Genomic DNA, 26,783 nt, shown 5'->3' with positions numbered 1-26,783 from the left:
TTGCAGTCAGCATCCTGCATGAAGATTGGTGCTGGAAGAACAAGAGTCTGGAGGTGGAGGTTCTGGAGGATGACGTGTCAGCGATTGAGTTCAGGCAGACAGGCTATATGCTGAGATGCTCCCTTTCTCACGCCATCACTCTGGTAAGCGGGGCTTCTGAGGATTCTCTTATGTGGAAGGACACTCGCCTTTTGGAGAGCGAGAAGGTCTAGCATGCTAAGAGTATTAGCAGCATAGATAGTCAAGGCGGATTCCCTTTTCTGCCCCTCGACTCACCCGCCTATTATGGAAAGCACCATGAGGAAGTATTTTGAGTCCCTTAGTGGAAAGATGCCTTTGTTTGGGAGATTTCCTTGTCCTGGCTCCACATTAAATTCTAACTTTGACTAGTGATTTGGGGAAGCCGTTGACGTAGTGCAAAGCATGTGGGCTTTGTAGCGTCGGGCAAGTTCATTTAGTGTTTGTGAGCCTCCGTTTTCTCCTCTAAAATTGAGATCATAATACTCACTCACCAGGGGCATCGTAAGGTTTAAGTAAACCTCTTACGTATTTGAAATTTTCCTGGCCGTATACTGCTATTATTTATGAATAGGTGCAGCTGAGGACAGAGTCGGTTATTCTGTTGTAGTCTCTGCAGCTGGATTGGCAGTGTATGCAGTGGGTTTCAGGAAAGGGAGCACCTGTGTTACACCTATGTAGACCCATTCATGAACTTTATATAATTTGTTGACTTCCAGCAATGGCAGATGTCACTGTCAGGTCCCAGTGGAGAAATGGAGGCAAATGGCAATTAAGTGGCCGCTTATATTAGACACCAGAGGCAGTGAGACTGGTGTCTCCAACGCCAGTTGAATGCTCTAACCACTTAACTACAAGTGCTCAACAAACAGCTTTGTTACGAGAGATGGGTTGATTAATATCCAGTTGAGAATAAGTAACAGACGTTTAGGAAACCGTTCCTTCCCTTAAACCCTCCAGTGGATTTCCATTTCCCTTAGATTGAGATCCATCTTCCTTAACCATGGCCAGCCCTTCGCTAACTCGTACCTTACCCCTTACCCCTCTCCCCCTCGCTCACTGGGCCGCGGCATATGGCTGCCTCGGCCAGTTCCACACCAAGCTCGGTCCCTTCTCCGGGCCTTTGCACATACTCTTCTCTGCCTGGAATGACGTGTCTTCTCCACAACTGAGCGTAGTTGCTTTTTCTCATCACTCAGGCTGCAGCCCCAATGTTACCTGCTCAGGAGGGGTCTGATCTGAGGCCAAGCTGAACAGGCCTCTGTGGTGGTCCCTCTCTATCCTGCTCCCTGTTTATTTCTCTGTAAGCTCTGTTCCTTCCTAGCTGAAGTCTACTGACTTCTTTGTTGACTACCTGGGTTTTCTCTCTTCCCATATTAGAATGTAAGCCTCCCTGAAAACAAGAGCCAGGGCAGCAACCAAGGCCCAGCCTGAGTCTGCCGCATAGCAGGTGCTCAATAAATATTAGTTGATTGAATGAAAAAGATCACGTTTTTGTTGGAAGTTTTGGAAGCTTTTTGATTTTCCTGTGGCACCCAGCTGCTCACATGATTAATGGGCAAAACAGATGACTGGTTCAGAAACAGAAATATTATTAATCATCGCTGTGTCTCCATCTCCCCTAGTAAGTCATTGTATTGGCTTTGGTCCCTTAGGAATTTTATCAGGATGGAAATGGACCTGAGAACGTGGGGATTTATAACCTCTCCAAAGGCGTCAACCGATTCTGCCTGTCTAAGCCCGGTGAGTCTGGAAGGATTGATGTGCTATGAGTGAGAGAAATGGAAAGGCCCCAGAGGGTGGTTTTAAAGGCGTTTTTCCCTATCTCGGTTCAGTTTGCATCAAGCTGTCAACTTTGGTCGTGGTTAGCTCCTCTGGAGGCAGCAGCGTTTTTTCCCAAAGAAATAGAGGTGGGGGCTGGCACGTGTTCCCGGGCTCTCGGGTTGGAGTTGGGGCCAGACCACTGGGCCCTTTTCACTTCTAAAAGCGTTGTACCATCAGCCCATGACCTCTCCTGGTGAGTGATCTTTCTAAGATAAAGATTGGATCATCTCCTGCCTTGCTTAAAGTCCTTCAGTGGCTTCTCTGTCTGTTAATGGCTTTATTGAGATGCAATTTGCAGACCATAAAATTCACCCATTTAAAATGTGTACAGTACAGTGATGTTTAGTAACTATACCTAGCTTTACAACCATCATTTTAATCCAGTTCAGAACATTTGCATCACGTCAGTAATATCCTTCCTGCATGTTTACATTTAATCTCTATTCCCAGCTCTAGGCAGCCACTAATTTATTTTCTGTCTCTATGGATTTGCCTTTTTTGGACATTTCATATAATGAAATCATACAATACTGTTGTTTTTTAGGCTTCTTTCACTTAGCATAATGTTTTTGAAGTTCACCCAGGTTGTAGCAGGTATTAATAATTTGTTCCTCTTTATTGGTGAATAGTATTCCATTGCGTGGATATATCACAGTTTGTGTATCCATTCACTAGTTGGTGGGTTTCTGAACTGTTTGCAGCTTGGGGCTATCATGAATAATGTTGCTATGAACATTTGTGTACGAGTCTTTGTTTGGACATTTGTTGGGTAGATACCTAGGAATGGAATCATAATAAATTTATGTTTAATTTTTAAAGAAACTGCCAAATTGTTTTCTGAAAAGGCTGTATTTGCCATTTGATATTCCTACCAGCCATGCCTGAGGGTTCATGTTTTTCCACATCTTTACCAATATTTGTTACTATCTTTTTGATTTTTAGCCATCCTGGTGGGTGTAAAGTAGTATCTCATTGTGGTTTTATTTTGCATTTTCCTAATGAGTAATTCAGTGACTTCTCTTGGTTCTCAAGGTAAAATCCCCACTCACCCATGGTTTCACTTTCCACAGTTTCAGTTACCTGTGGTCAACTGTGGTCCAAAAATATTAAATGGGAAATTCCAGAAATAAACAGTTCATAAGTTTTAAATTGCATGCCATTTGAGTAGTGTGATGAAATCTCTCACCATCCTGCTCCCGTCCAGCCCGGAGATGTGAATCGGCCCTTTGTCTGGCACGTCCACCCTGTATACATTGCCCACCCATTAGTGTACGTAAAAACATAACATGTAGAGGGTTTGGTACCGTCTGCGGTTTCAGGCATCCACTGGGGGGTCTTAGAATGTATACCCCACAGATAGGGGGTACTCTTGTACAGAACCCTTAATCAGACCTTGAGCTCCTGTGTAATCTAGCTCTACCTGTCACACTCTGCTCCAGCCACTCTGTCCTGTGTTTTAATCAGGATGCCGTTGGCTGCAGGTAACAAAATCTATACGACAACCCCCAACAAGTGGGGTTAATTTGGCTCAGTAACAAAGTCTGGCAGCATCAGGCATGGGTTCAGCAGCTGGTAGATGTTAGGGTTGGTGTCTTCGTGATTCTTTTAGCTCTTTCCCTGGTATTTCTTACCTTGTGTTTTCAAGGTGCCTACTTGTTGCCCCAGAAAACTTATGTTTAAGGCAGGAAGGTGGGGAGAGGGGCGGGCAAACATTTTCCATGCTGCATCCTCCAGGAAACTTCATGTCCTACCGGCCAGAACTGTGTCACAAGGCCACTTTTAGCTGCAAGGGAGCCTGGGGAGGTTGGATTTGCTGCCTGAGGCTGGGCGCATTTTCACCCTAAACGTAAGCAAGAAGGACAGCTGTTAGGGAGACAGCCAACAAGCCTGTGGTTCAGATGCTGTGCTCCGCCCCAGTGCTTTCCCTGCCCCACCCCCTCTTCACCCAGCTCTGCCTGCCTGCCCATCACTTCTTGGTTCCGATGTTACTCCCCAGGGAGACTGGCCCTACAGTGTCGTTGGGAGCTCCCTGCTGTGCTCGTGTCCACAGTGCCCAGTTCCTCCCCTGCCCATACCCGTCACACCTGGTATGCACGTGGCTGTCGAATGCTCTCTCTCTGTAGATGGCAAGCCCCACGAAGGCAGGGACTGTGTCTGTTCCCACCGTGTACCAACACCTGGCACACTGCCCGGCCCGAGTTGCCCTGTCAGTGTTTGTCAAATGAAAGAACAAACAAAATGAATGGAGAAACCTAGTCATTTTTTTTCTACTCGTAACTGCATTGAGGCTTGATCAGTGTGACAGAAACAGCAGAGGTGATTTGAACTAATTTCATGTTTTGGTCAGTCATATGGCCAAAATGTTGGTTAAAGACCATTTGGGAGAATCCGTTGTTACACTTTGCTCCTTCCTGAAACTATTCTTCTGGCAAATGACATCCTATGCCCCTAATCTGAGTGTACCCCGCGTGAGCTCATGGCGTGAAAGTGTTTTTGCAGTTGTTCCGTAATTTTCTGGGCCTTCCCCTGCCCCATGCCCCCTCTTAGGAATATTTATAGGAAGGAGTCCAGGCTGTGGCTGTCTTTTGGGTCTTTAACAGAATCTGTTAAGTAGAAAATTCTCAGTCTGATTCGCAGTAGAAATGTACTTCCTGTTCCTCCTTGTGCACGTGTCTGTTAGCTTGGTCTGTGTAGACTAAAGTGCTGTGACTTGTTAAATTATGCAAAATGAAAATCCTTGCTTTGTGAGTGGGCCTTTAAGTGGATCAGGTCATTGGTAAGAAGCCATCGTAGGCAGCGGAAAAGGCATTTCTGATCCCGTGTTGCACATCCATGATAGGTTGTGAGTGAGAGGCACCGCCTTTGGATTTCGGATGTTGGAATTGCTCAGCATAATAGACGCTCTTCTCTGAAAATTACTTTTGATTTCCTGGCTGCAGGCGTGTACAAGGTGACCCCTCGCTCCTGCCACCGGTTCGAGCAAGCGTTCTACACCTATGACACGTAAGCCGGGCGCCGACTGCTCCGGGGTGTCTGTGTGTCTCCTGTGGAGGAGAGTGAGTGTGACTCTCTTCTTCACTCATTGCTGAGAACACGGGAGTTTTTTGTATTTTTTCTGGAAGCGGTAAGGTTAGGCATGGAAAAGAATTTCTAGACAAGGATTTTAAGACAGTTGGATAAATTACTGAGGAAATGAAGGTAAGCTCTCTTTCCCAAGAATTCTGTAAACCCAGGACGGAAGGCTGTGGTTTGGAAGTGGCTTAAATACAATGTTTGTTGAATCTTCCAGCCTCACTGATGAGAATTTCTCAAGCTCAAGTCTACCATTTTTCTATTTTTACAAATGCTTGTGGGTTTCACAGGGAATTGGAGGTGTAAAGTTATGGCGTGGAGAATCAGTTTACTCTTAAAGACACTTGTATGTATTTTAGGAGTTCTGATGCGCTAAGAGCAGTGTCACAGAGTATATTTCAGGGTCAGGAAGGTCGCCCATAAAGGATGTTGTTTGTGATCCTTTGAGAACCATGAGGTGATGTGGTGTTTTCTTTCCACTTCTCTGATTTATAGGTCTTCACCCAGTATCTTGACGTTGACAGCCATTCGCCACCACGTCCTTGGAACTATCACTACTGACAAAATGATGGATGTCACCGTGACTATCAAGTAAGACTAGTGTTCTGTGCTGGGCTGAGCACGGGAGGGTGGTGGACCAGACCTTTTCTAATGGACGCTCTGAAAATTATTCTTGATTTGTTATCTCTAGGCGTATGTACAAACGGTCTTCGCTCTTATACTTATGTGACATAGCTGTAAATTCACAACAGCCTTGTTCCTTTCCTTTTATGACTCAGGAATTAACTGTGGATGAGGAAGAGTCTCCTGACAGCTCGTTTCAGTGTCTTAAATTTCTGTTTGAACTCGTTACACTTCCTGTCTTTGCTAAGGGAAAAAAAAATGTCTGGTTTGTTCACTGTATTTCAAGTGTTTTAGCAAATTCAAAAAAAATTGCCTATTTTTCTTTAGATCCTTTTTCTAAGGCTTGGGAAATAGAGATGACACCTTATATGAGAAGGGTCATGAGAGAAAGTGTATGAAAGGCAGTGCCTCACTGAGGGTCAGGTTTGTGTGAATGTCACCTTTGAGAGGAATTTTTGCTGTGTGGTGGGTGCATCTGACACCCTAATTTTCTCAAGAAAGGAAAGAGTTTTGACAATATAACCATCTTTGTCAAATAGAATGGAAATCTGAGTAACTTTCTCCCAGCTTGCCTTATTTGAAGTTGCCTTTCCAGCCGTGTCTCCATCTTTCTGTCCACCCGTCCGTCCGTGAAGAAAATATGTATGGAGAACCCTCAGTGGTTAGGCACTGGACGTAGGCGATAGCCCCTGCCCTCGTGGAACTTACAGTCTCATGGGGGCAGCAGACAGTAGGCCAAGAGTCAACATACAGAACTGTAAAATTACAGCTGTGATAAGTGCTTTGACTTTGACCTTGTCAGGGGATTGAGGTCCATGCAGGAGAGGTGGGCTTCTGGGGGCCAGCCATGTGAAGGGTCTTAGCTGTGTCCTGTGGACACTCTGACATATTTCAAGTAGAGGGATCACTTTCTTTTTGTTTCAAGAAGGTCCCCCTGGCGGCTGAGTGGAGAACAGATAGAAGAGGCGCAAGAGTGGAAGTCGATCGAGGTGGGGGCAGAGGCTCTTGTAGGAGTCCAGGTGAGGGAGGATGGGGGCTTCAGCCAGGTGGATGGCGGTGGGGATGGAGAGAAGTGGATGGGTTGGAGAGTTGTCAGGGAGATTGAGTTGAAGGGACGCGGCAGCAGGCTGACCACGTGGGGTCAGGGAGGGAGGAGTGTCAGGGGCAGCCCGTGGTCTCTGACTGAATTGATGGGATACCTATTTACCAGGGTGACATGGTTTCTAGGAGAAGGCCTTGCTACGTTTGTCTTGTGGGCCTGGCACTTTGCCTGGTGCTGGAGCAATGTCTTTTAGTATTTTCCTGCTTGGAAAGTATAAATTACTGGTATGACTAGAAAGTCATATTTTTACCAGTAGTGACTCCATGTTACATTGTTTTCAGTCTTTATTAAGTTTATTTTTGTAACCTCAGAAGGGTTTTTGTTTGGTTTGGTTTTGCTGAAAATTATGTGAAATGCATCTTCCAGCTGGACATGGCCGGGGGCGGGGTCCCTAATGGGGGTCTTGTGCTTCCCAATCCAAAACCAGATTCCTGGTGGTCGCCCTCCACAGACCTCCTCTGTAGCCTTCCCTGTTTCAGAAATGGCAGCTTCGTCTTTCTCGTTGGTCCTTGACTCTTCTTTCTCTTGCATCCCATACCCAACCGATCCATCTGCAAATCCTCAACTGTACAATCCTCGGTATCCAGGGGGTTTGGTTCCAGGACCCCCTCATGGTTACCAGAATCCACAGATGCTCAAGTCCCTTATAAAATGAAGTTGTATTTGCATATAATCTATGCACATTCTCCTGTATACTTTAAATATACTTTAAGTCATCTCTAGATTACTTATAATATCCAGTGCGATGTAAATGCAATGTAAATAGTTGTAAATACAATGTAAATGCTATGTAAATAGTTGCCAGCATGTGACAAAATCAAGGTTTACTTTTTGGAACTTTCTGGAATATCTTTTCCCCCAAATATTTTCCATCTGCGGTTGGTTGAATCCTCGGATGCGGAACCCGCGGAAATGGAGGGCCAACTGTATATCCGTCATCCAGTCCTTTCTTAGCGCCTGGCCTCTATACTTTGGTTCCACCCACCCTTGTCTCTTGCTGGGATCGTTGCCGCAGCTTCCTGTCTGGCTTCCGAGTTTTGGCTGTTGCTTTCTAACAGTGTGTTGTTCATGGGGAAGTCCAAGTGATCTTTAAAAGTGGAGACCCTGTCATTCCTCTGTTTAAAACTCCATCCCCCCAGGGTCCACACCAAGGTTTGCCAAGCCCTAGTCTGACACCTGATCTGGCTCTACCTGATCTGGCTCTGCCTGGGTCCCTCTGGCCAGGCCTCCCTGGTCTCCTCCTTGCTGTCCCTTGAGCATGGCAGGGAGCTGCCTCCAAGGCTCCGAGAGACTTTGCACTCGACACCTCCTTGCCTGAGGCCTCCTCACCCAGAGCCGAGTGGTTTGCTCTCTGCCACCCTTCCTTCAGGTCGGCGTGGTGTCACCTTATCGGAAGGGACTTGGCTGAGCCCCTAATAAAAAGTAGCGCCCCTCGCCTCCCACCAGCTCTTTTATCTTTCCACGCTGCTTTATTTTTCTTTATTGTACTTATCACCTGACAACATTTTTCTGTTGATTGTCTACCTCTTCCCACTAGAATGTAGATTCCACGAGGTTGGGGAATGTTGTCTGTCCTGTGTACAGTCTCCCCAGTGCCTGGTTCTCTTGCAGAGTATGTTCTCAGTAAAGGTTGAAAGAGAGAAGATGGTGGTGTGGAAAGGACTCCATGTTCTACGGGAAATCTGATAAGTTTCCTTCAAGTCATAAAGTCAGTGGTATTTCATCCCAGCCCAGATCTATCAGATACGTCCACCATGGCAAAGAAGTTCAGCTTTTTGTTTTTAAAAAGCTATTAGTTTATTCAAAACAGGAGAAGACTGTGTTGGTGGCTTTATGAGGTGCTTGGGTTTTTTTTACTGCTGGATCTCTGCTTGCAGAAATGTCTGATTCCCACTGACTACAGGGATGCGTGACTTTGTCTTCTGGACTGCTCCTTCCTTTCTTCCAGATCTTCCATCGACAGTGAACCCGCCCTGGTCCTCGGCCCTCTGAGGTCCGTGCAGGAGCTGCGGAGGGAGCAGCAGCTGGCCGAGATCGAGAGCCGCAGGCAGGAGAGGGAGAAGACCGGTGGAGAGGAGGGGGTTGAGGGAAGGACCAAGCCCCCTGTGCAGGAGATGGTGGACGAGTTACAGGGCCCCTTCTCCTACGACTTCTCCTACTGGGCACGGTGAGCGCTCTCCGGCTTTCCCTGCAGGGTCCTCTGTTCTGATGTCCTTCCTCATGGGGGGACAGACCAGCCACATTGAAGTATCTTACTTATTTTAGGTCTGGAGAGAAAATCACTGTCACACCCTCGTCTAAAGAGCTGCTCTTTTATCCTCCTTCCATGGAAGCCACCGTCAGTGGAGGTAAATGTCAGCTCAGCGAGCCGATGACACACCTTTGCAAGTGTTTCTTTCCCTGCAATTAAAATATTATTCTGTGCTGCTGTTATAGTGAAACCATCTTTGTAAGGTACCTTCAATCCCCTTTGGCACATAGATCTTACTACTTGATGAGTGAGTGAATGAACGAAAGGTCTAAATCAGTAAATGTGACTTTCACTATTAGAATTGGGGGATCTTTTTGGAAAAGGACTCAGTTTTCCTTGATGTTATCAGGTTGACACCAGAAGGGAGATAAAAAGCAAAAGCATCAGTTGTTGAAACGTCTGAAATGTCTTTGTGTGTCCGAACTGTTTGTGATGTTTACGTTTTTTGGTCGGGGTTATGGGAGGGTCTTTTGGGGACTGGATAACCAGAAGTGATTGCTGGTGGAATATTTAGGCTACCAATAGCTTTTCCCAGCATCGTGGGTTCATTAAACCCTGGACGTTTCTGTGTTTGGAAGGAGAGTATTGAAGGGCGTGGCTGTCCAGCAGGCAGCCTGTCCGGGGCAGCCTTCCATACCGGTCCTCTGAGGTCCAGCCGCACAGGCTCTGACCTGCAGTAACGGCTTCTCTCCCCACCTGTGGCCTGTGAGAGCCAAGGGAGAGGAGCAGGGGAAAGCCAGCTTTGTTGGCTGTACCTGCTAACATTCCTGGCAGTTGAACAAGGCCATTCATCAATGGTGAGAGGCTTGGGCCACTTGCAGTCACTGAGGATTCTGGTACAGTCAGCAACCTCATTGGAGCTGGCTTCCAATATCTCAGTTTTAGGCCCTTCTTTAATGGGAAGCCCCAACCTAATCTTCTTTATCTCTTCCCTTTTTAGAAAGCTGCCCAGGGAAGTTGATTGAGATCCAAGGGAAAGCAGGCTTATTTCTGGAAGGCCAGATCCACCCAGAGTTGGAAGGAGTGGAGATTGTCATCAGTGAAAAGGGGGCGAGTTCACCCCTAATCACAGTCTTCACTGACGACAAAGGTGCCTATAGGTAAGGCCGTGACTAAGAAACATTTGCTTGGGATCAGTCGGGGAGCCTAGAAAGAAACTGGGGAGCCAGGTTTCCTTGGGGCAGGTGATGCTTCTTCCAGGATTTGAAGCAGAGCCATCTCCAGTGTTTCTTTTTTATTCAGTGTTGGGCCACTGCACAGTGACCTGGAGTATACCGTGTCCTCGCAGAAGGAGGGCTACGTTTTGACTGCGGTGGAAGGAACCGTAGGAGACTTTAAGGCTTACGCCTTGGCAGGCGTGAGCTTTGAGGTAACACTGTGTGCTTTTAAAAAGCAGCTTTATGGGGTATAATAGACATACAGTAAGCTGCACGTAAAGTGTATAATTTGACAGTTTTGACATATGATGACCCGCATGAAAACACTACCACAATCAAAATGGTGGCCACATCCGTCACCCTCCAAAATTTCCTCATACCCTTGGCAACCCCTCTCTCCTGCCCCTCCCCACTGCCTCTGATCTGCCTTCTTTCACTATGGGTCACTTCGCATTTCCTAGAGTTTTATATAAATGGAATCATTCAGGATGTACTCTTTTTTGGTCTGGCTTCTTTCACTTGTAATTAGGAGATCTGTTGACTTTAGCTTGTGTGCATACCTTTTGGGAAGTATTTTAAGCTTTCATCCTTGAGTCTGTTCTCTGTCGAAGGACGCAGAATATCTTTCTCTCTTGCCTCAGTCCTTCTTGGGAAGAAGCATGCTGTGTGATGGACAGAGTGAGTCTGGAGATCCTTGAGGCTGAATATTTTCAACATAGAGGCCAAATAAATTAAAATTCTATATTGCAGAATGCGTTTTAAACCAAACTGAAAGATAGTCAAACTGGGAAGAAATATCTGTACCATAAATAACATTCCCCGTTTACCAGGGACTCCTAAAATCTATAAGAAAAAGACAACCCAACATGGGACTCCCGTGGTGGCACAGTGGGTTCAGAATCTGCCTGCCAATGCAGGGGACACGGGTTCGAGCCCTAGTGCAGGAAGATCCCACATGCCGCGGAGCAACTAAGCCTGTGCTCCACAACTACTGAGCCTGCGTTCTAGAGCCCGTGTACCACAGCTAACGAACCCTGTGTGCCTAGAGCCTGTGCTCTTCAACAAGAGAAAGCCCGCGCTCGCCGCAACTAGGGAAAGCCCGTGCGTAGAAACAAAGACCCAACACAGCCAAAAATAAATAAATAAATAAATAAATTTTTTTTAAAAAGACAACCCAACAGAGAAAAGATAAACCAAGGACATGAAAGGCAGTTCACAGAAGTCATCCAAGTCACTCATAAACATACAGGAAACACTTGACTTCGGTAGTGACTGGGGAAATGCAAAGGAAGTTACCATCGAAACACTGGGTCTGGGGTGAGATTTGCAATAATCAAGACAATATCCATCTTCTTGGCGAGCACGCATTTTCCCACACATAGGTAATTTGTTGGAGCTGGAAATGGTTACAGGCGCCATGGAGGGCAGTTTGGGGGTTTCTTTCTGAATTTCGAGTGCACACATCCAACAATTCTACTCCTAGGAATTGACTGTTCGGAAAAAGAAAAACTTAAAAAACTTAAGTGCACAAAGATACACACGCTCGGGGACATTCAGATCGTCTCTCCTTTTCCATCACAAAACTCGGTGGCTAGCCTGTGTGCCGTGGTTGGCCGACCTCTGCTTTAGAACGATATGCAGCTGTTCTGAAGCAGCGAGGCTGATCGGTGGGGACTGGTGGATGAGGGCAGCCGGGAAAGTGGCTGAGGGCAGAGAAAGCAACTTGCAGTTACAGAACCGTACAGTTTAGGGGCCCCCCCCGCCCAGCCCCACCAGATCACTTATGAAGTCCATCAACAGCAGCCATAATGCTGATAAGATTTGTGTGGGCAGAGTTCTGGAAGGCTGCACACCAAACTATTAACATTGGTTACCCTGGGGATGAATAGGAGACCTTTTGTCTCCCCCAATGAATAACCCATTAAGGATTACCTCTTGACTTGTTCATGGCTAATATGAGTTAACCTTGCTCTGGGGTTCCTTTTTCCACCCCCAGATAAAAGCTGAAGACGACCAGCCCCTCCCTGGGGTCCTCCTATCCCTCAGCGGTGGTGTGTTTCGTTCCAACCTCTTGACTCAGGACAACGGCATTCTGACCTTCTCAAACCTGGTAAGGTGTCTGGTAGTTTACTGCCTGCCTGACTTCCCCCATGAGAGTGCCGGGACACGGCGGCCTTGACTTGTGTGTTGCTTGACAACGTGAGAACAGAAAACCAGCCTGGAGTGTTGTACGTTTCTTTGGGGACCAGACGTAATTAGAGGATTGCTCTCACTAGAACTTAATGCTGCTGATTCGTGTTCCCTTCTGCACAGACTTCTTGTTTTCTGGTCGCCCCCTTGTCACTGAGACAGTGTAATTAATTACCCCGGCCACAGCGGCTCCTGTCTTAAACATCCCTTTGTTTTACCACAGGATCGCGCTGTTTATAATGCCGAGTCTTGTTCGGGGGGTGAGCTTGTGTTTCTTCGGCAAAGCACACTCCCCGTGGTGAGTGGATAGCACCCAGTTTTCACTGGGGATGTAGAATGAGGCCCTGAGTGGTAGGCACTCAGGAGTGCACGTCAGTTGGCCATCTTGTCAGTCCTGGGAATAAAGTGACTGTTACAGGGATGTTGCAAACAGGCAGTGAGGTGTATCTGAATGATCACATGCTGTGCAGTGATGCACACCCAGCTTCAAATCTTCCATCTGCTACTTACTTGCTGGGTCATCTCAGGCAAGTTACTTGACCTCTCTGACCTCCGTTGCTTCCTTCATAAAATTCAAATATGATTTCTACCTCACAGAGTTCTTGTAGGCGCACCATGATGACAGCTGCTGTTAGAATTGTAATTGCTGTCACTGTAATGATTTATTGTAGAGTTAGAGTTACCATTTCTGTGTGTCTAGGAAGCCATGGAGCTCTTGGGCCTAATTCTGGTCCATCATGACTTCAGCCGCCCCCTTTGAAGCCATACCTAGATTTGCAGCAGAGGCTCAGTTTGTGGTTGTCTCTCGGCAGAGCCCCGGCCAGTATTACTTCAAGCCCATGATGAAAGAATTCCGGTTTGAGCCATCCTCGCAGATGATCGAGGTGCAGGAGGGGCAGAACTTGAAGATCACCATCACCGGCTACCGCACGGCCTACAGGTGGGCAGCCCCACCTGCGCCCCTCTCTCCCAAGCCCGGGCTATGGGATCACACTCACGCTTCTGTTCTCTGGAAACTCATCCCAGTCTTCATACTGATTTTATTTGGAAGACAAGGGACATAAGATACGAGGTCCACAGGCTCCTGACTGCTGCCGTTTTCTTCTAATATCTCCAACGAGTGTCCCCGTTTTTTTTTTTTTTTTTTTTTAATTTTAATTTTGGGCATGCCAGGCAGCTTGCAGGATCTCAGTTCCCTGACTAGGGATCGAGCCCGGGCCGTAGCAGTGACAGTGCTGAATCCTAACAACTAGGCCAACAGGGAACTCCCTTCAGACGAGTGATTCAGTCACAAAGTTCCTATTTTGAAATTGGCCTGAGAGACCCTATTTAGTTCCTAAAAATTTTCATTTTTTTAAAAAGTTTGAAACTTGAGTTAACATTTTGAAAAGGAGGAAATGCATTCACTTGAGTGAAACTTGGAAATCCTGGAAAGAGTCTGTACAATGTGAAGTTTCCCTCCTATCCTGGTCTCCGAGCTACCTGGGTTTTCCAGTATTTCTGAATACTTCCAGAGACGGTTTATACAAATATTAGTAAATATATTTATACACACGCACACATATTATACACATTTACAAAAGCACTCGAGGCAAAGATCGATTAATCAGGAGTGGGTTTAGAAAAACGGACCATTTTCAATCGAACATAAAAATGGAATGACTTATTTTCATTTTATTGGATGCTTCATTATTTAAAGCTTAACAAAAAAATACAATAAAGTGGAATAAAATAAAGCTTAACCTTTTTTAATTACAAGTTTCTGGAGTATCCCTTAGAATGTACAAGAAGAGAAATTGATGACAGCCTTCTGGCTGGCCTGAGCCCTCCGGCAGGAAGGCTCGATTTGCAAGTGACACAGCTAGAACTGACTTGTCTGGGTCATTTGGGGCACAGTTCTCCATTGAAATATTTTGCACCGTAAATTGTTAGTAAATGCAGGACACTTTCCCTGAAATCTTTTGTGTGCTTCAGAAAACCCCAAGAACGTCATGTTCTGTTTCTTCTCTCGTACCTCTAGTTGCTATGGTACAGTTTCTTCCTTAAACGGAGAACCAGAACAGGGTGTTGCCGTGGAAGCAGTGGGCCAGAACGACTGCAGTATTTATGGAGAAGACACCGTGACGGACGAAGAAGGGAAGTTCAGGTTACGTGGATTGCTGGTGAGCCTTTGGATGTGTTTCATTAGTGGCTTTTTTCATACCGGGTTCAGCGGTGCCTTGTGGTGCCCCCAAGACTGCTAGGAATGGGGTCAAGAGCATTGCCAGGGCAGCGTAGGGTTCTGGAGCTCTTCCCAATCCCTATTGTAGCTGACATACTTACCTTTTATGTAGCTGATGTACTGGGTTGGGGGTTTTGTAGCGAAATAAAGGTGGAAAACCATGGGTTTGGTGCACCTTTTGCCTAGCATGGGTAGTGTGGCTCAGGCCAGGGCTCTCAAACCAGATGCCAGTGGCGCCAGAAGACAAGTGTGAAAGGCTGGAGGATGCTGGGTGCCTGGTAGGGAACGGTGTGGACTGCGGGGCCCTGGAGAGGGTCTGGCCCACGAGAAGGGGGCAGCTGCCACTCAGCTCCAGCTCTACACAGCTGTGTGGGAAGACAGACTCAGAGTTGCCAGTTCGTTTTGAGTTTGTAAAAACATGAAAACTTCTGATTTTTAGATGTTAACAACCAATTAAAAAAAAAAACCCCACAACTTTGTGCAGGCCAAATAACCGACTTATTTGTCCTTTTGGCTGCTCAATTGCAACATTTGGTTCAGAATTTTTGGTGCCTTTTCCCTCACTTTTACTTGCGCATCCATACATTCATTTGCTCGTTCAGCAGACACTAAGTGGGGTCACCGAACGAGAATGTGGGTTGATGGCACCCACTGGACAGGGCCACTTGGATCCAGGGTTTGGTCCTCAGCCTTTCAGATTCACAAACTGGATGTTCTTAGTTGACCCCAGGGATAGTCGTACACATGTTGGCAACTGACTGATGTTTTCCTGAATCGTGTGAGCTGAGATGCAGATCCGTTTGCCAGTTTACTTAGGTATGTTGGGGCGATGCTGTCCTCTCCCAAAGGTAAGAACATCCACGTCCATTGTCCGCCCATCCCCACTCGCAGATATGGGGAAGTCAGGTCAGGAGGTTGCTTGGTGAGTGAGGAGGGTTCAAAAAGCTGAAGGAGGAAGATGGGCTTGGGGAGGACTGGAGAGCGTGTGTTCTGATGGCCCAGCCGGATGCACACCCACGGGTGGGCTCCCTGTGCCCTCTGCCCACCACTCCCCGTCTTCAGTCTCTTCTCATCAGACTCGGCGAGACAACGGCGCTCTTGCTCCCGCAGGAGTCTGGATGGCCTGACTGCGACGCTCCCTTCTCACTCTCCTCTGCCCTTGGAGAGGCCCACCCTCTGAGGAGCGTGCTGCCACCGGGACACTGCTCCCTGCTGTCCCCCAGGCCTGCTTTCCTCCCTCGTAGCAGTGGTTCCAGAGAGCACAGAGTGGTGGCGGCAGCATGGATGTCCCCCGCCGCCGGGCTGGCTGTAACCAGGGCCCTCGGAGGGGCGACAGATCCTTAGAGCCAGCTTCTCTGTCTCCTGCGTTCAGTGCAGGCCCAGCCTTTGAAATTTTGTCCTTCGTGGGCTGCACTAATGCCTTTCTCCCTGGGTTTGAATCCTGCCTCTGTCATTTCTTAGCTGTGTAAGTTCAGGCAAGTGTCTTGTGCTTTTTATGTGTTTCATCGTCCGTAAAGTGAGGATGAGAATAATGTCTACCTTCCAGGATGGCTGTGAGTATTAAGTGAGTTAATACACGTAAAACACATGGAGCAGTGCGTGACACACTGACTCCGTAAGTGGTAAAAGCAAGAACAGACAGCACCTTCCCCTGAGGTGGTCCTCACCAGAACTGCCAGCTTAGGTGTTTGTTTGCAGCTTTTCTTGGTCTAAGTTAGCAGCAGGAGGAGGGCCTGGCCAGCGCCTGTGCACTTCAGTCTGCCTTCCCCTGGCCGGAGCTGGGGGACTCGGTGTTCCACGCCACCTCCCTCTTACGGTTGCAGGAATGCAGATTCTGCATCACCATGTTGGTTCTTCCCAGGGTCTTACTGGCCCAGACATGTTTCTCTAAACTCACCAACTTAACACATTTTATTTAACTAAACCAAATATAGTTTTCTTCTCCACGACAATAGATTTCCGTTTTAAATGATGCTGCCCCACACCCTCCTCGTAATAGGTGTTAATTCATTAGCGCTTTCAGCGTTGCTTAGAGTCGCCCCCTTGTGGCAGCCCACTCCTTTTTTACATGCCAGGCCTTGGATTCTGGAGGAATAGCCTAAGGCTAGACTTCAGTTTGCCAGTCTCCCAGAGGACGCCAGGCTGGAGAGCCCTTGTTGAAGATCTCCTAAGCATTTCAACCCCCATTAGAATTCATTTCCCCAGTTGATCTTTCCGGGCAGTGTACTTGTCAAGGCATCTTGGGTGAGAAGCTGCATCCCTAGATGTTGCTGCCAGAGGCTGAAGGTGAATCCCAGAGTCAGCCGGCCAGGAGCGAGGAGTCGGGCCGGTTAGGATGGGAGCAGCTGCCCGATGGACTCCTGCCCGGCCGGGCATGGGCATGAGGGGGCAGTGCCCGTTCTTCCCAGCTTCAGCATTGCCCGTCCCTTCTTTTCTTTACAAATTGCTATGCATGTCTTTCCTTTCTGAGGTGCAGGTAGATATTTCGAACCAAACCCAATGTTGCTAGTCCTCACTGAGCTATAAAGTGAATTAGTACAGTCACTATTGGTGATCATAAATTTGATTGTTCTTGTTTTTTTAATAATAGCTTTTTGTCTCTGTAAAGGTACCGTGTGCTCATTATAAAATAGTTCAAGCAACATACCAAAAAGGATAAAATTTTGAAAGGGGGAAAAAAAAATCACCCTTAAGCTACCACCTGGAAGGGCCCCTGGTTAATGTAGAGCAAATGCCGTTTCGGACACTGCTCTGCCCGCACACAGAGAAGAAGGTCACAGTGCACACGATTTTAGGAGACCAGGGCCATGTTATCCTAGCTAACATATAGATCAACAGTTACGATCTCAGGGTTGTCCCCTCTTGGATGCACACGGTCAGCTTTGAACTTGGCCCCAGCTCTAGATCCTAATGTGTCATCGGTCCAGTGTGCAGTTGATGATCAGCAATTGGTTGTTTTAAAAGTTTTTAAAACCCCGCTAGTATAAGTGATCTGTCATCCTTTGCAGAAAGATGCAGATCTTTTCTTTTAATAAGTGTGTAAGAAAAAAAGTAGTTCAGAAGTTGACAAACAATGGGTTCTTTTATACTCTTAAAGCTGAATTTTGTCTGATTTGCAGCCTTCCGAGAAGGCTCATATCTTGAACTCATATCTTTCTTTATCAGAGTTGCAACTAGCCCATACAGCAATGTAAGAAACAAACAAAAAACTTCATTTCTTCAAGGCAGTTTACTTCCCTCTATTGGAAAATTGTCATAGTGTGCTGGCTTTCTTAGAACAAAATACTTTACTGCTATCTGCCAAAAAATTATCTAAGTAAATAATATACATCATTCATGTGTGCAGTGTCAACAAAAAAGTTTTTTTAGAAAAGTGTGGGTTGTTTTTTTTTGATAAACATCATATATGCCTATACATTTGAGGAATAGAATAAAATGTATAAACAAGAAATTTGTTTTAAAAAAGGAAAAACCTCAAATCCCACTTCCCAGAAATAATACCCCTTTGAGAATGTCATTCCAGACACCATTCAGTGCACATACACAGCTAGAGGGGCGGGCTGGGCAGCGAGGAAAGAATAATTTTATCAGAATAAGCATATCATGCTTGCAGTTTTGGAATCGGAAACCACATTTAATTTCCCTTGGGTAGGAGAAACTGAATGGGGTTTGAAGGAATTGTAGAACTTCAGGAAAATGTTTCTGCATCAGGGTGCTTTTTCAAGGAACTCTTAAGAGGGTTAACAGGCCACATCCTAGGAACTGAGGTGGAACAGGAAGGCGCCCGTCTGATGGGGGCCTGCAGGCAGAGCAGGCTCAGATCAGGTCTCGTGACAAGCCCCTTTCCAAAGAAGTGACTCCTGCGTTTGTTTGCAGCCGGGATGCGTATACCACGTTCAGCTCAAGGCAGAAGGCAACGACCACATTGAACGGGCCCTGCCTCACCACCGGGTCATCGCGGTATGACATGAACTTCTTCAGTGGAATCGTGGCATGATTGCTTCCCTCATCAAAAATCCTTCAGCACTCCTCTGGCTGTCTGCCTTTCATCTGTTTCGGCCAGGGTGGGGTGTGGGGGTGCTCTTTAAATCTTAATTAAGGGCCCTCTTGGAATAATGTCATCTTCACAAGCAGCATTTTCTTGGGCTTTTAATGAACAGCATGGCTGTCGTGCACCCAGAGAAGAAATCCGAGCTGTTGTTTCCCCACTTCCCCCGCAAGTTCGGATCATTATTCTGCAAGTTAAGGATCTTAAGGGCTAAGTAGCATTTCAAATCAAGGGAGGGTAATACAGAGAACATGAGCTTAATTGGTGACGGGGCTGCCCACTTTTCTTATGTTTAGATGACCTTGTTTTCCCACCAAGGAGAGCCTCTTGATCTTTAAGATCACGACTTAGCTAATTGATCCCTAAAGAGGCAGCCCCCCAGGTCACAGGAAGTGGCCTTGTAATCATTTGCAGTGAGGTTTTCTTCCATGGAATAGGTCTTGTTCGCTAGAGTAGAGGGCTTGGGTGGACGAGAGGGCCTGCCTCTTGCTGGCTTTATTAGGTGGCTTTAGGCATAAAGATTATGAGGGGTTAGGAGGCCGGTGGGGCATTTAGAACTTTTTGGCCTAGAAAGTGACTTTTCTTGATGTCTTTATGGCATCTGGCATTTTAAATGGTTGTGATGGCTACGTCTTGTAATTTTGTATTTCCCTGCCATGGGGACTTAGACCAGGATCACAGGCAGTCATGTGGACTATGGTCCCACATATGAAAAGGTCACGAACGGGGGCACACACCCACCCAGAGGGGGCAGCTGGAGCTTGGCTCCTGCCAATCCCTGCCAGGCAAGAACATCTTTCCCCTTTTTCAAGAGAAGCTGGGAAATCTGGCTTTTTTTATATGAAATTTCTTTTTTTGAATGTTGACAAGTCATTAAAAGTTAGAAAGAAAAAAAAACTGCTTGTCAAACAAAATGTGCCCATGGGCCAGGTGTCGCCCATCTCCTGTCAGTTTGGGACCATAGACTCAGGCTGCTGGAACGGCAAGCTTTGCTCTCTGAATACAAAGTGAAATCAGCTAGGAAATAGCTCCTAGGAGATCCCCCGGCTGGAGTAGAAGTCCCCCTTCCAGCGTCCTCAACCCCAGCCTTCCTTCTCTCTTCCCAGGTTGGGAATAACGACATCGATGATGTGAACATCATAGTTTTCCGGCAGATAAATCAGTTTGACTTGAGTGGAAATGTGATCACTTCATCCGAGTATCTTCCTACATTATGGGTAAGGCCAGATTTTTAAGGTTCAAGTGCTCTGTTCTTTCTGGCTTCAAGATGAGAGGGAGCAGGATATCCGGGCCTGTCTAGCGCTTGCTTTAGCTGAGGGTTGAGGTTGAGATTTAAGAATCTTCAATCCCAGCATGCCTGTGGGGGAATGATTCCTGATTGCTGGAGAGAAACGTGGTGCAGTTTCAGATCACTGTTTTGCCAGCCGTGTGTGTCTTTGGAAGCATCATAGTAGAAACCTAATGAACGAACAATACAATCTGGAGTCTAAAACAGAAAGATGGTTTTAGGGCAAAGCACCTCGTCACTTTCTAGATTCTGTGCAGGGTTGGGGTGATAGGCAGTGGACCTGGAGTCAGACAGTCCGGGCTGGCTCCTGTCCCACAGTTACTCACCTGGCTGCCTCGGGCACCCCCTCATTCCCATGGGCCTCTGTCCCCTGCTCTGTGAAACCACGGAGTTGGACTCAGTGGCCTCTTAAGGCCTGCTGGAGCTCTTAACAGAACCCGCATGTCTGCAGTTAATGAAGAAGTGTCTATACAGTACCCTGTGATGCCTGGAAGGATGTTAATGAATCGCCATGGGGATGTATTTTTCAGAGGCACACGTAATATATACAGTGAAGCATTTGACTTGAGTGAGAACATGTGCTTAAGTTAACTCACCTCAGCTGCCCTTCAGGGGCTGCGGGCATGTTGCCTATGGGCCTGGTGGGTGATGCCTGAGTGTGAAGAGGGCTGGGCAGGGATGGGGAAACTGGAGGGAGGGGATGGCGCCAGGGCTGTACCTCCCGTGTCTCACGCCCCATTGCAGATGGTGGTGGGAACAGGCAGTGAACCTGGGCTGGAGAGAAAGAAAGGCCACCAACAAAGCACTGAACTGCTTCTGGAAGCAGCCAGAGAACCAGACGCAAAATGGGAATGCGTTTCAAGTTTAAGGAATACCTGTGGGGTTGAGGTTACGGCACGTGGGAGGCCACGCCAGGTGGGCGAGGCCGGCACTGAGGAGGGCTGGGTCCCAGGCTCTACCAGGCGATAACTGTGCGACCTTAGGTGACGCAGGCTCTCTGAGTCTCCATGGGGATGACTACCATGCCTGTTTAATAGCCAGGATTGGTGACGATGTATGTGAAGTGCCTGTAGCAGGCCTGGCATGTTATAGACACGTTAGAAGCTATTCTCTTTAATATTATCACTACACTATTTTGAGTGTTAATGTAAGTTGTCAGAATCTATTTTAAAATCTTAACATCTCGACACGTGTCACGTCACTGGCATCTCAGATGCGTTAGGAATGGCCTGTCGGGGGTGGATGGTAGCTCTTTCAAAGATCCATGTCTCCAGAGAGCCTCTCCCCACAAGAGATATGCTGACCCGAGGGTGTCTGAAATGCAATGTTTATCGTGTATTCAGTTTCAAAAGCACGCCCTCTTTGTCTCTGCTCTCCAGGTAAAGCTTTACAAAAGTGACAACCTGGACAACCCGATCCAGACGGTCTCCCTGGGCCAGTCCCTCTTCTTCCACTTCCCGCCCCTGCTCAGAGATGGCCAGGTGATGCCCGTTCCACTCTGCTTTCCGTTTTTGTCATAGTGGTTGCACTTTTCAGCTAAGGAAACACAGTTCTCCCATTTTCCGCCCTTATACCACCTTGCTGGCACAGTTGATGTTGTGCTTTCTGAATCAGAGGTGGTGGGGCTCTCTAAGGATTATTTTTTCAGAATTAGCTCTTTTTCTGTTTACAAAAATAATACACATTCATGGCAGGAGATTGGGGAGGGGGGTGGAAATCAGACATAATCCCGTCATCCAGAAGTAACCACTGTTAATGTGCTGATAGGTTTCCTTTTGGTCTTTTTTTGATGCATGTGCATATGTGTGTATAAATATACATGCACATATATATTTATTTATTTTGATAATGCAAAGCTGGGACTGTTTTGTACATTGTTTTGTAGTCTTTGCTTGTACATTGTTTTGTAGTCTTTGCTTTTCAATGAAAACTATATCACAAATGTTTTCCCCATCGTTAAATCTTCCATAGCATGATATTTAACGGTTGCACGGTAGTCCATGATAGAGGAAATACCATAATCTATTTAACCAAGGCCTTAACGTTCATCACTTACTGATTATAGGATGTTTCCTATCCATTTTAATTGGGCAGAGCAAGCTATCGTGGCTGGCGCGGTGGCAGCAAACTTTGCAGAGAACTTGGTCCCTTTCCGGGGGACTTAGCCTGAGGGTGTGAGTAGCGAGCCTGTGTGTGTGTGGTCCCTCCCCCGGCTTCTTACCACTTGCCACGGGGATGATACTCTATGGCCTTTTTCGGCGTGAAATGGCTGTGAAATAACGAAGCAGGTTGTGACGGAGTTTGGGGCCTCCTCCCCACTTCTCCAGGTGCCCTTTGTAATCGAGCCACTTTCGGCAGCACAGCACCGTGGACACAGACTCCCCTGGGCTCACAGCCTGCTCGGTACCCTACAGCTGAGAGACCCTGGGCACGTCATGCTTCACTTCTTCAGGCCTTGCTCTCCCCATCTGTGAAACGGGGGCAATGATCCTGATCTTGTCAGTGGCTGAGAGCAGGACAGGCATTTGCCTAATGTGCTCATGGCACCGGGTCCCTGGTCGGGGCTCAGCACACCAGGACCACGACCGCCACTGGAACCACTGCAGAGATGCTGCGTCTTAGAACTCGCCAGCTAATGAGCCACTTAAGAATCATCCCTTGAAAGTCAACCTCGTTTTAGATTAAAAACAGTCTGCCTCAGTTTGATCATGTGCCCCCCTCATCAGAATTGACTCATCAGAACTGTATGTGTTTCATAAAGTCAGATTCTCCAAGGACCACCGTGGGTGCAGTGGTTGGATATGCTTGTAAAAACGAGCTCTTCAGAGATGTCGGGGACGCACGGCTGTCACTGCGGGAATAGCCCGCTGAGGCCGCCCCTTGGGAGTTAGCAACCTAGGCTTGGAGGTGTAAACTTGGGGATTTCTTTAGAAACATAAAGTCCTTTACATCACAGTCATACGTTAGGAGTTAGTTTTCTTTTGCTTTGCCCCAGCTGTCCTTTATGAAAACAACAACTTCTTCCCTGTGCACAGAACTACGTGGTGCTTCTGGACTCCACGCTGCCCAGGTCCCAGTATGACTACGTCCTGCCGCAAGTGTCCTTCACGGCAGTGGGCTATCATAAACACATCACCTTGATCTTTAATCCCACGGTAAGGAGGAGGGAGTTTCTGGGTGTCGGGTGTGAAGAATGGTTCCAGGTACCACTGAGTGCTTTTCAGAGCCCGTCCCGTGTGGGAAGTTGGTGGGAGTCATCATCCCTGATGCGAAGAGAAGGCTGGGGGCCCGTGCGTAGCAGAGCCCGGACTCGAACGTGGCTCTTCTGCTGGTTTCTGGCTCTTGCTCGGTGACCTGGCCCGTGATCTTACCTGAATAGGGGGTTCCTCCTAGTTCCGCTCAGCGGAGACTCGGTCAGAAAGTGCCAAAGAGACGAGCACGTAGGGGAACCATTTGTCTCCGAGTGGAGGTGCACGGTGACCCTAGGGGAGGGAGAGGGCCTCTGCGGAGGGCGCTGGGGCTGCAGCCTGGGACACCTACCAGGGCTCGCCAGGACACTCCCTCGGTCCAGGGAGCCACGTGGGCGGCCTGGGCAGGACAGAGGTGCCGCTTGGTGGGGGCTGAGCAACCAGGCCTCGTGGCTGCTGCCAGGAGTGTGGTCCCACTTCTGAGACGGTGAGAGCAGGGCCATGTGCCAGGGAAGGGATGGCCTGGCAGGGTGTCCTGCTGGTCCTCACGACAGTCCTTCCATGGGGAGGTGCCATTCTTCCATTTTTTATGGAGGCTCAGAGAGGCTGAGTGACTTACCTGGGGGTGGTCAGCAGATCCGGGTTTTACCACGTTCCAGCCGTCCGCTGGACAGCTCAGCGCCATACGCTTATGAGGGCCGTAAGGGCACTTCGCTTTATCCCGTGTTGAATGTCAGTACCGACAGCCACGCTGTTGATGCTTGACCCAGTATTTCATGCACTGCTGACCACTCTACCACGCACCTCATCTTGTTGAACTTTCACAACATTCGCCTGCAGTAGGTGCTGTCTGTATTATCCCCATTTTATAGTTGAATCAACTTAGTCTTAAAGTGACTGCCCGAGGTTACACGGGAAGACCTGGCCTGGAGCCTGGACCGCAGTCCTCAGGGCTTCTTCTCGTAATCACTCTACTACTTCCCGCTGACTTCAACTTCTCCTTAAGGATTTACTTTAATGGAAAACGGTTTGGGATCTAAGACATGTCAAAAAATGTTGGAGTAGGCAGTTAGGGATGGAAATCTGTTCCTGCCCTTCTGTTTATTAAGGGACCATCTCACTCTGCCTCACTCATCTCAGGTCAAAAGGCCCCTCAGTCATTCTCCAGCCTACGTGTTCTCAGATATTTTGGTCTTGGGACCCCTTTATACTGTTAAAAATTGTTGCGAATCTCAAAGAGCTTTGATTTATATGGGTTATATATATATTTATCATATTAGAAATTAAAACTGAGAAATGCTGAAAACACAAGAATCCATAAGCCACACGTCCCATTACCTGTCAGAGTCATGACATCATCACATTTGCAACCTCTGGGAAAGTCCACTGTACACTTGTAAGAGCATGAAAATGGCACGTAATATCTTAATAGTATTATGAGAATAGTTTGGACCGTGCAGATCTCCTGAAAGGGAGGCCCCTGGGCTGTATCTTGAGAACCAGTGCTCTGGCTCGTTAACCTGGTTTATCGTCAACCGAAAGTTATCTTTTAATTTATTTGTTTCTGTTGTCAGGGTGGAGTGGGCTAGTTAGGATATAGGTTCATTTGCTATTACAGAGACCCAGCATTTCAGGGGCTTTAGCAAGAGGGAAGGTTCTGTCTTATGTCAGCACCAGGAGTGAGCAGTCCAGGGGTCATATGGCAGCTCCAAGGTGCCGGGGCCCCCAGCTCCTTCTCTCCCGTGGCTCTGCCATCCTCCAGCACGTCGCCAACCTTCCGAAATGGCGCACTTGGCTGGAGGCTGTCTGGCCAGCAAGGAGGGAGGGCACACCACTTCTCTCCGAGGGTACAGCCTGGGTGTTGCGCCGTCACTTCTCTTCCCGTGCCGTTGGCCAGAGCTGGTTCCAGGGCCCTACCTGGCTGCGAGGGAGGCTGGGGAATGTGGTCTGTTCTGACTGGCCCAGATGAAAGTCAGTCCTTCCACTGGAAGGAAGCGTGAATGGCCCCTGGGACCCAAGCGCTGCCTCTCCTCCTCACTGGGTATGACCTCTGGGACTAGCTTGCTGCCCACTGTGTCCCCAAGCCTGGAACAGTGGGTTCTCGATGCCTCCTTGTAGGAAAGAGTCCCTGTGTGCGGCTGGGACTCAACAAAATGAGACCCTTCTACTTTCCAACCACAGGGGTCCCCTGCGGCCTGCAGCTGTTTGTCCTGTCAGTTTAGACAGTGAAGGGTGCGGGGGTGAGTAGCACCTTGTTATCGGAATCTGGTTATTCCGGAGCTTCAGAGAGTAAGTGAGGAGAGTTTGTGCAGCAGAAGATTCACTTGAGATTTATCTGCGTCGCTTCGGCTCCTTACTTTGGGTACTGAGTGTGCCGGGGGTCCCAGGGGAGCCGGCTCAGAAGCCGGGCAGATCAGGGCTGTGGATGGAGCACTGGTGTCTGGGGGTGACGGTGCTCTCGGTGTTTGCAGAGGAAGCTGCCCGAGCAGGACATCGCGCAGGGATCCTACATCGCCCTGCCTCTGACGCTGCTCATCCTGCTGGCTGGCTACAACCACGACAAGGTAGGGGGTCCCGAGACCTCATGGGCAGCAGATGTGTCGGAGGGAGGGATCCCTCATGACTGGGGCGTGGCAGTGGAAGAACGTCCACTGTTACAGAGGTTACAGCATTTTAGGTCATGTCCAATCCCTAAGGCCTCCTTGCAAGGCCATAAACCTCTCGTAACAGCTCTCCTAACCCTTAAACCTGGGGTACTTCTGGGTTTCTGGTGACCGTCTCTAGTACAAAGACCTGCCCTGGTCTGAACTGAGATCTGCCTGAGAGCACAGAGCAGGTGGTGACGGGGCCTGGGGAGGGAGGGGCGCGGGGGAGGGTCTCTGATGTCCCACTGGACGGAAGTCTTCTCCTGGCATCCCCCTCTCTCATACTCTCTCTCTTTCCAGCTCATTCCCTTGCTGTTGCAGCTGACTAGTCGCCTGCAGGGAGTCCGAGCTCTCGGCCAGGCAGCCTCTGACGGTAGCGGCTCGGAAGACGCTAAGAGACAAGCCAAGAAACAGAAGACGAGGCGGACGTGAGGGGAAGAGCCCGGGAAGGCTCCCTCGGGACAGGCCCCTGGCGTGGAGGACACGCTGCCTGTCCCACCCGCCCCTCGCCCGGCCCCGGTGCCGTGCCGTGAATGGACCCTCCTGTCACTCTGCTGAGCACAATTGATTTTCTGAGTTGAAGATAATTTATTATTATTATTTTTATCAAAGAAGTATTTAAGCTGCGCCGGTGGTGTGCGAATGTAATCCTCAGTCTTCTGCTTCATTTGCAAGAAGACTTCTAGTAAATGGGGGCTCTGGCCCCCTAATCAAGCACCTGTTGCATTGACCTTCCCCTTAACTTCCCTGTGCATTTGAGGTCCCTGCTAGAAACCACACAGCCCGTGTCTGCTACTGGGAGGGTGTGTTAGGAGGTAAAACTCAATAAAGTTGCCCGTTTGTTTGTGTTGTAGGTCATCTCAGGTGTAGTCCTTGGATGACATGGGCCTAATGCTGGGGTCACCGACAAAGCCGCCTGGAGGGGCACGTGGGTCCTGAGTGAAGGCGAGATGACACACGGCAGCTGGCTTTTGGCCTCAGCGGTAGGAAGACAGGGGAGGAGGGGTTGTGGCACAGCGAAGAGCCCCACCCCTACCTGATCTAAAGGAGCCTGAGGTTCTCGGGGGCTCTGGCTCCCCGGTGCCCTGCGGGAACATGCCTTCATTTTTCTAGAGAAGCCAGGAAGACAAGAGTTTTATGTGAACTCTTCCACGT

The 26,783-nt window shown here is 48.2% G+C and overlaps 1 protein-coding gene across 1 annotated transcript in view; it reads left to right on the top strand.

Moving 5' to 3' along the window:
- The window catches only part of LOC103016371 (BOS complex subunit NOMO1), a 51,837-nt gene extending 25,356 nt beyond the window's left edge, over window positions 1–26,481 (top strand). Inside the window, exons 15-31 of the mRNA XM_007188436.3 lie at window positions 7–143; window positions 1,674–1,761; window positions 4,782–4,845; window positions 5,410–5,505; window positions 8,589–8,807; window positions 8,906–8,988; window positions 9,832–9,991; window positions 10,134–10,260; window positions 12,045–12,158; window positions 13,051–13,178; window positions 14,259–14,400; window positions 18,336–18,419; window positions 19,614–19,724; window positions 21,175–21,276; window positions 22,831–22,950; window positions 25,455–25,547; window positions 25,929–26,481. Of these exons, the coding sequence (XP_007188498.3) occupies window positions 7–143; window positions 1,674–1,761; window positions 4,782–4,845; window positions 5,410–5,505; window positions 8,589–8,807; window positions 8,906–8,988; window positions 9,832–9,991; window positions 10,134–10,260; window positions 12,045–12,158; window positions 13,051–13,178; window positions 14,259–14,400; window positions 18,336–18,419; window positions 19,614–19,724; window positions 21,175–21,276; window positions 22,831–22,950; window positions 25,455–25,547; window positions 25,929–26,060 (2,000 nt within the window). The 3' untranslated portion in view covers window positions 26,061–26,481. The remainder of the gene's footprint in view (window positions 1–6; window positions 144–1,673; window positions 1,762–4,781; window positions 4,846–5,409; window positions 5,506–8,588; window positions 8,808–8,905; window positions 8,989–9,831; window positions 9,992–10,133; window positions 10,261–12,044; window positions 12,159–13,050; window positions 13,179–14,258; window positions 14,401–18,335; window positions 18,420–19,613; window positions 19,725–21,174; window positions 21,277–22,830; window positions 22,951–25,454; window positions 25,548–25,928) is intronic.
- The last annotated feature ends 302 nt before the right edge of the window (window positions 26,482–26,783 follow it).

Source organism: Balaenoptera acutorostrata, chromosome 15 (genome assembly GCF_949987535.1).
Source record: "Balaenoptera acutorostrata chromosome 15, mBalAcu1.1, whole genome shotgun sequence".
In the NCBI taxonomy this organism is placed as follows: Eukaryota; Metazoa; Chordata; class Mammalia; order Artiodactyla; family Balaenopteridae; genus Balaenoptera; species Balaenoptera acutorostrata.
Note: the sequence above shows the minus strand (reverse complement) of the source record. Positions and strands in the feature narration are given on the sequence as shown.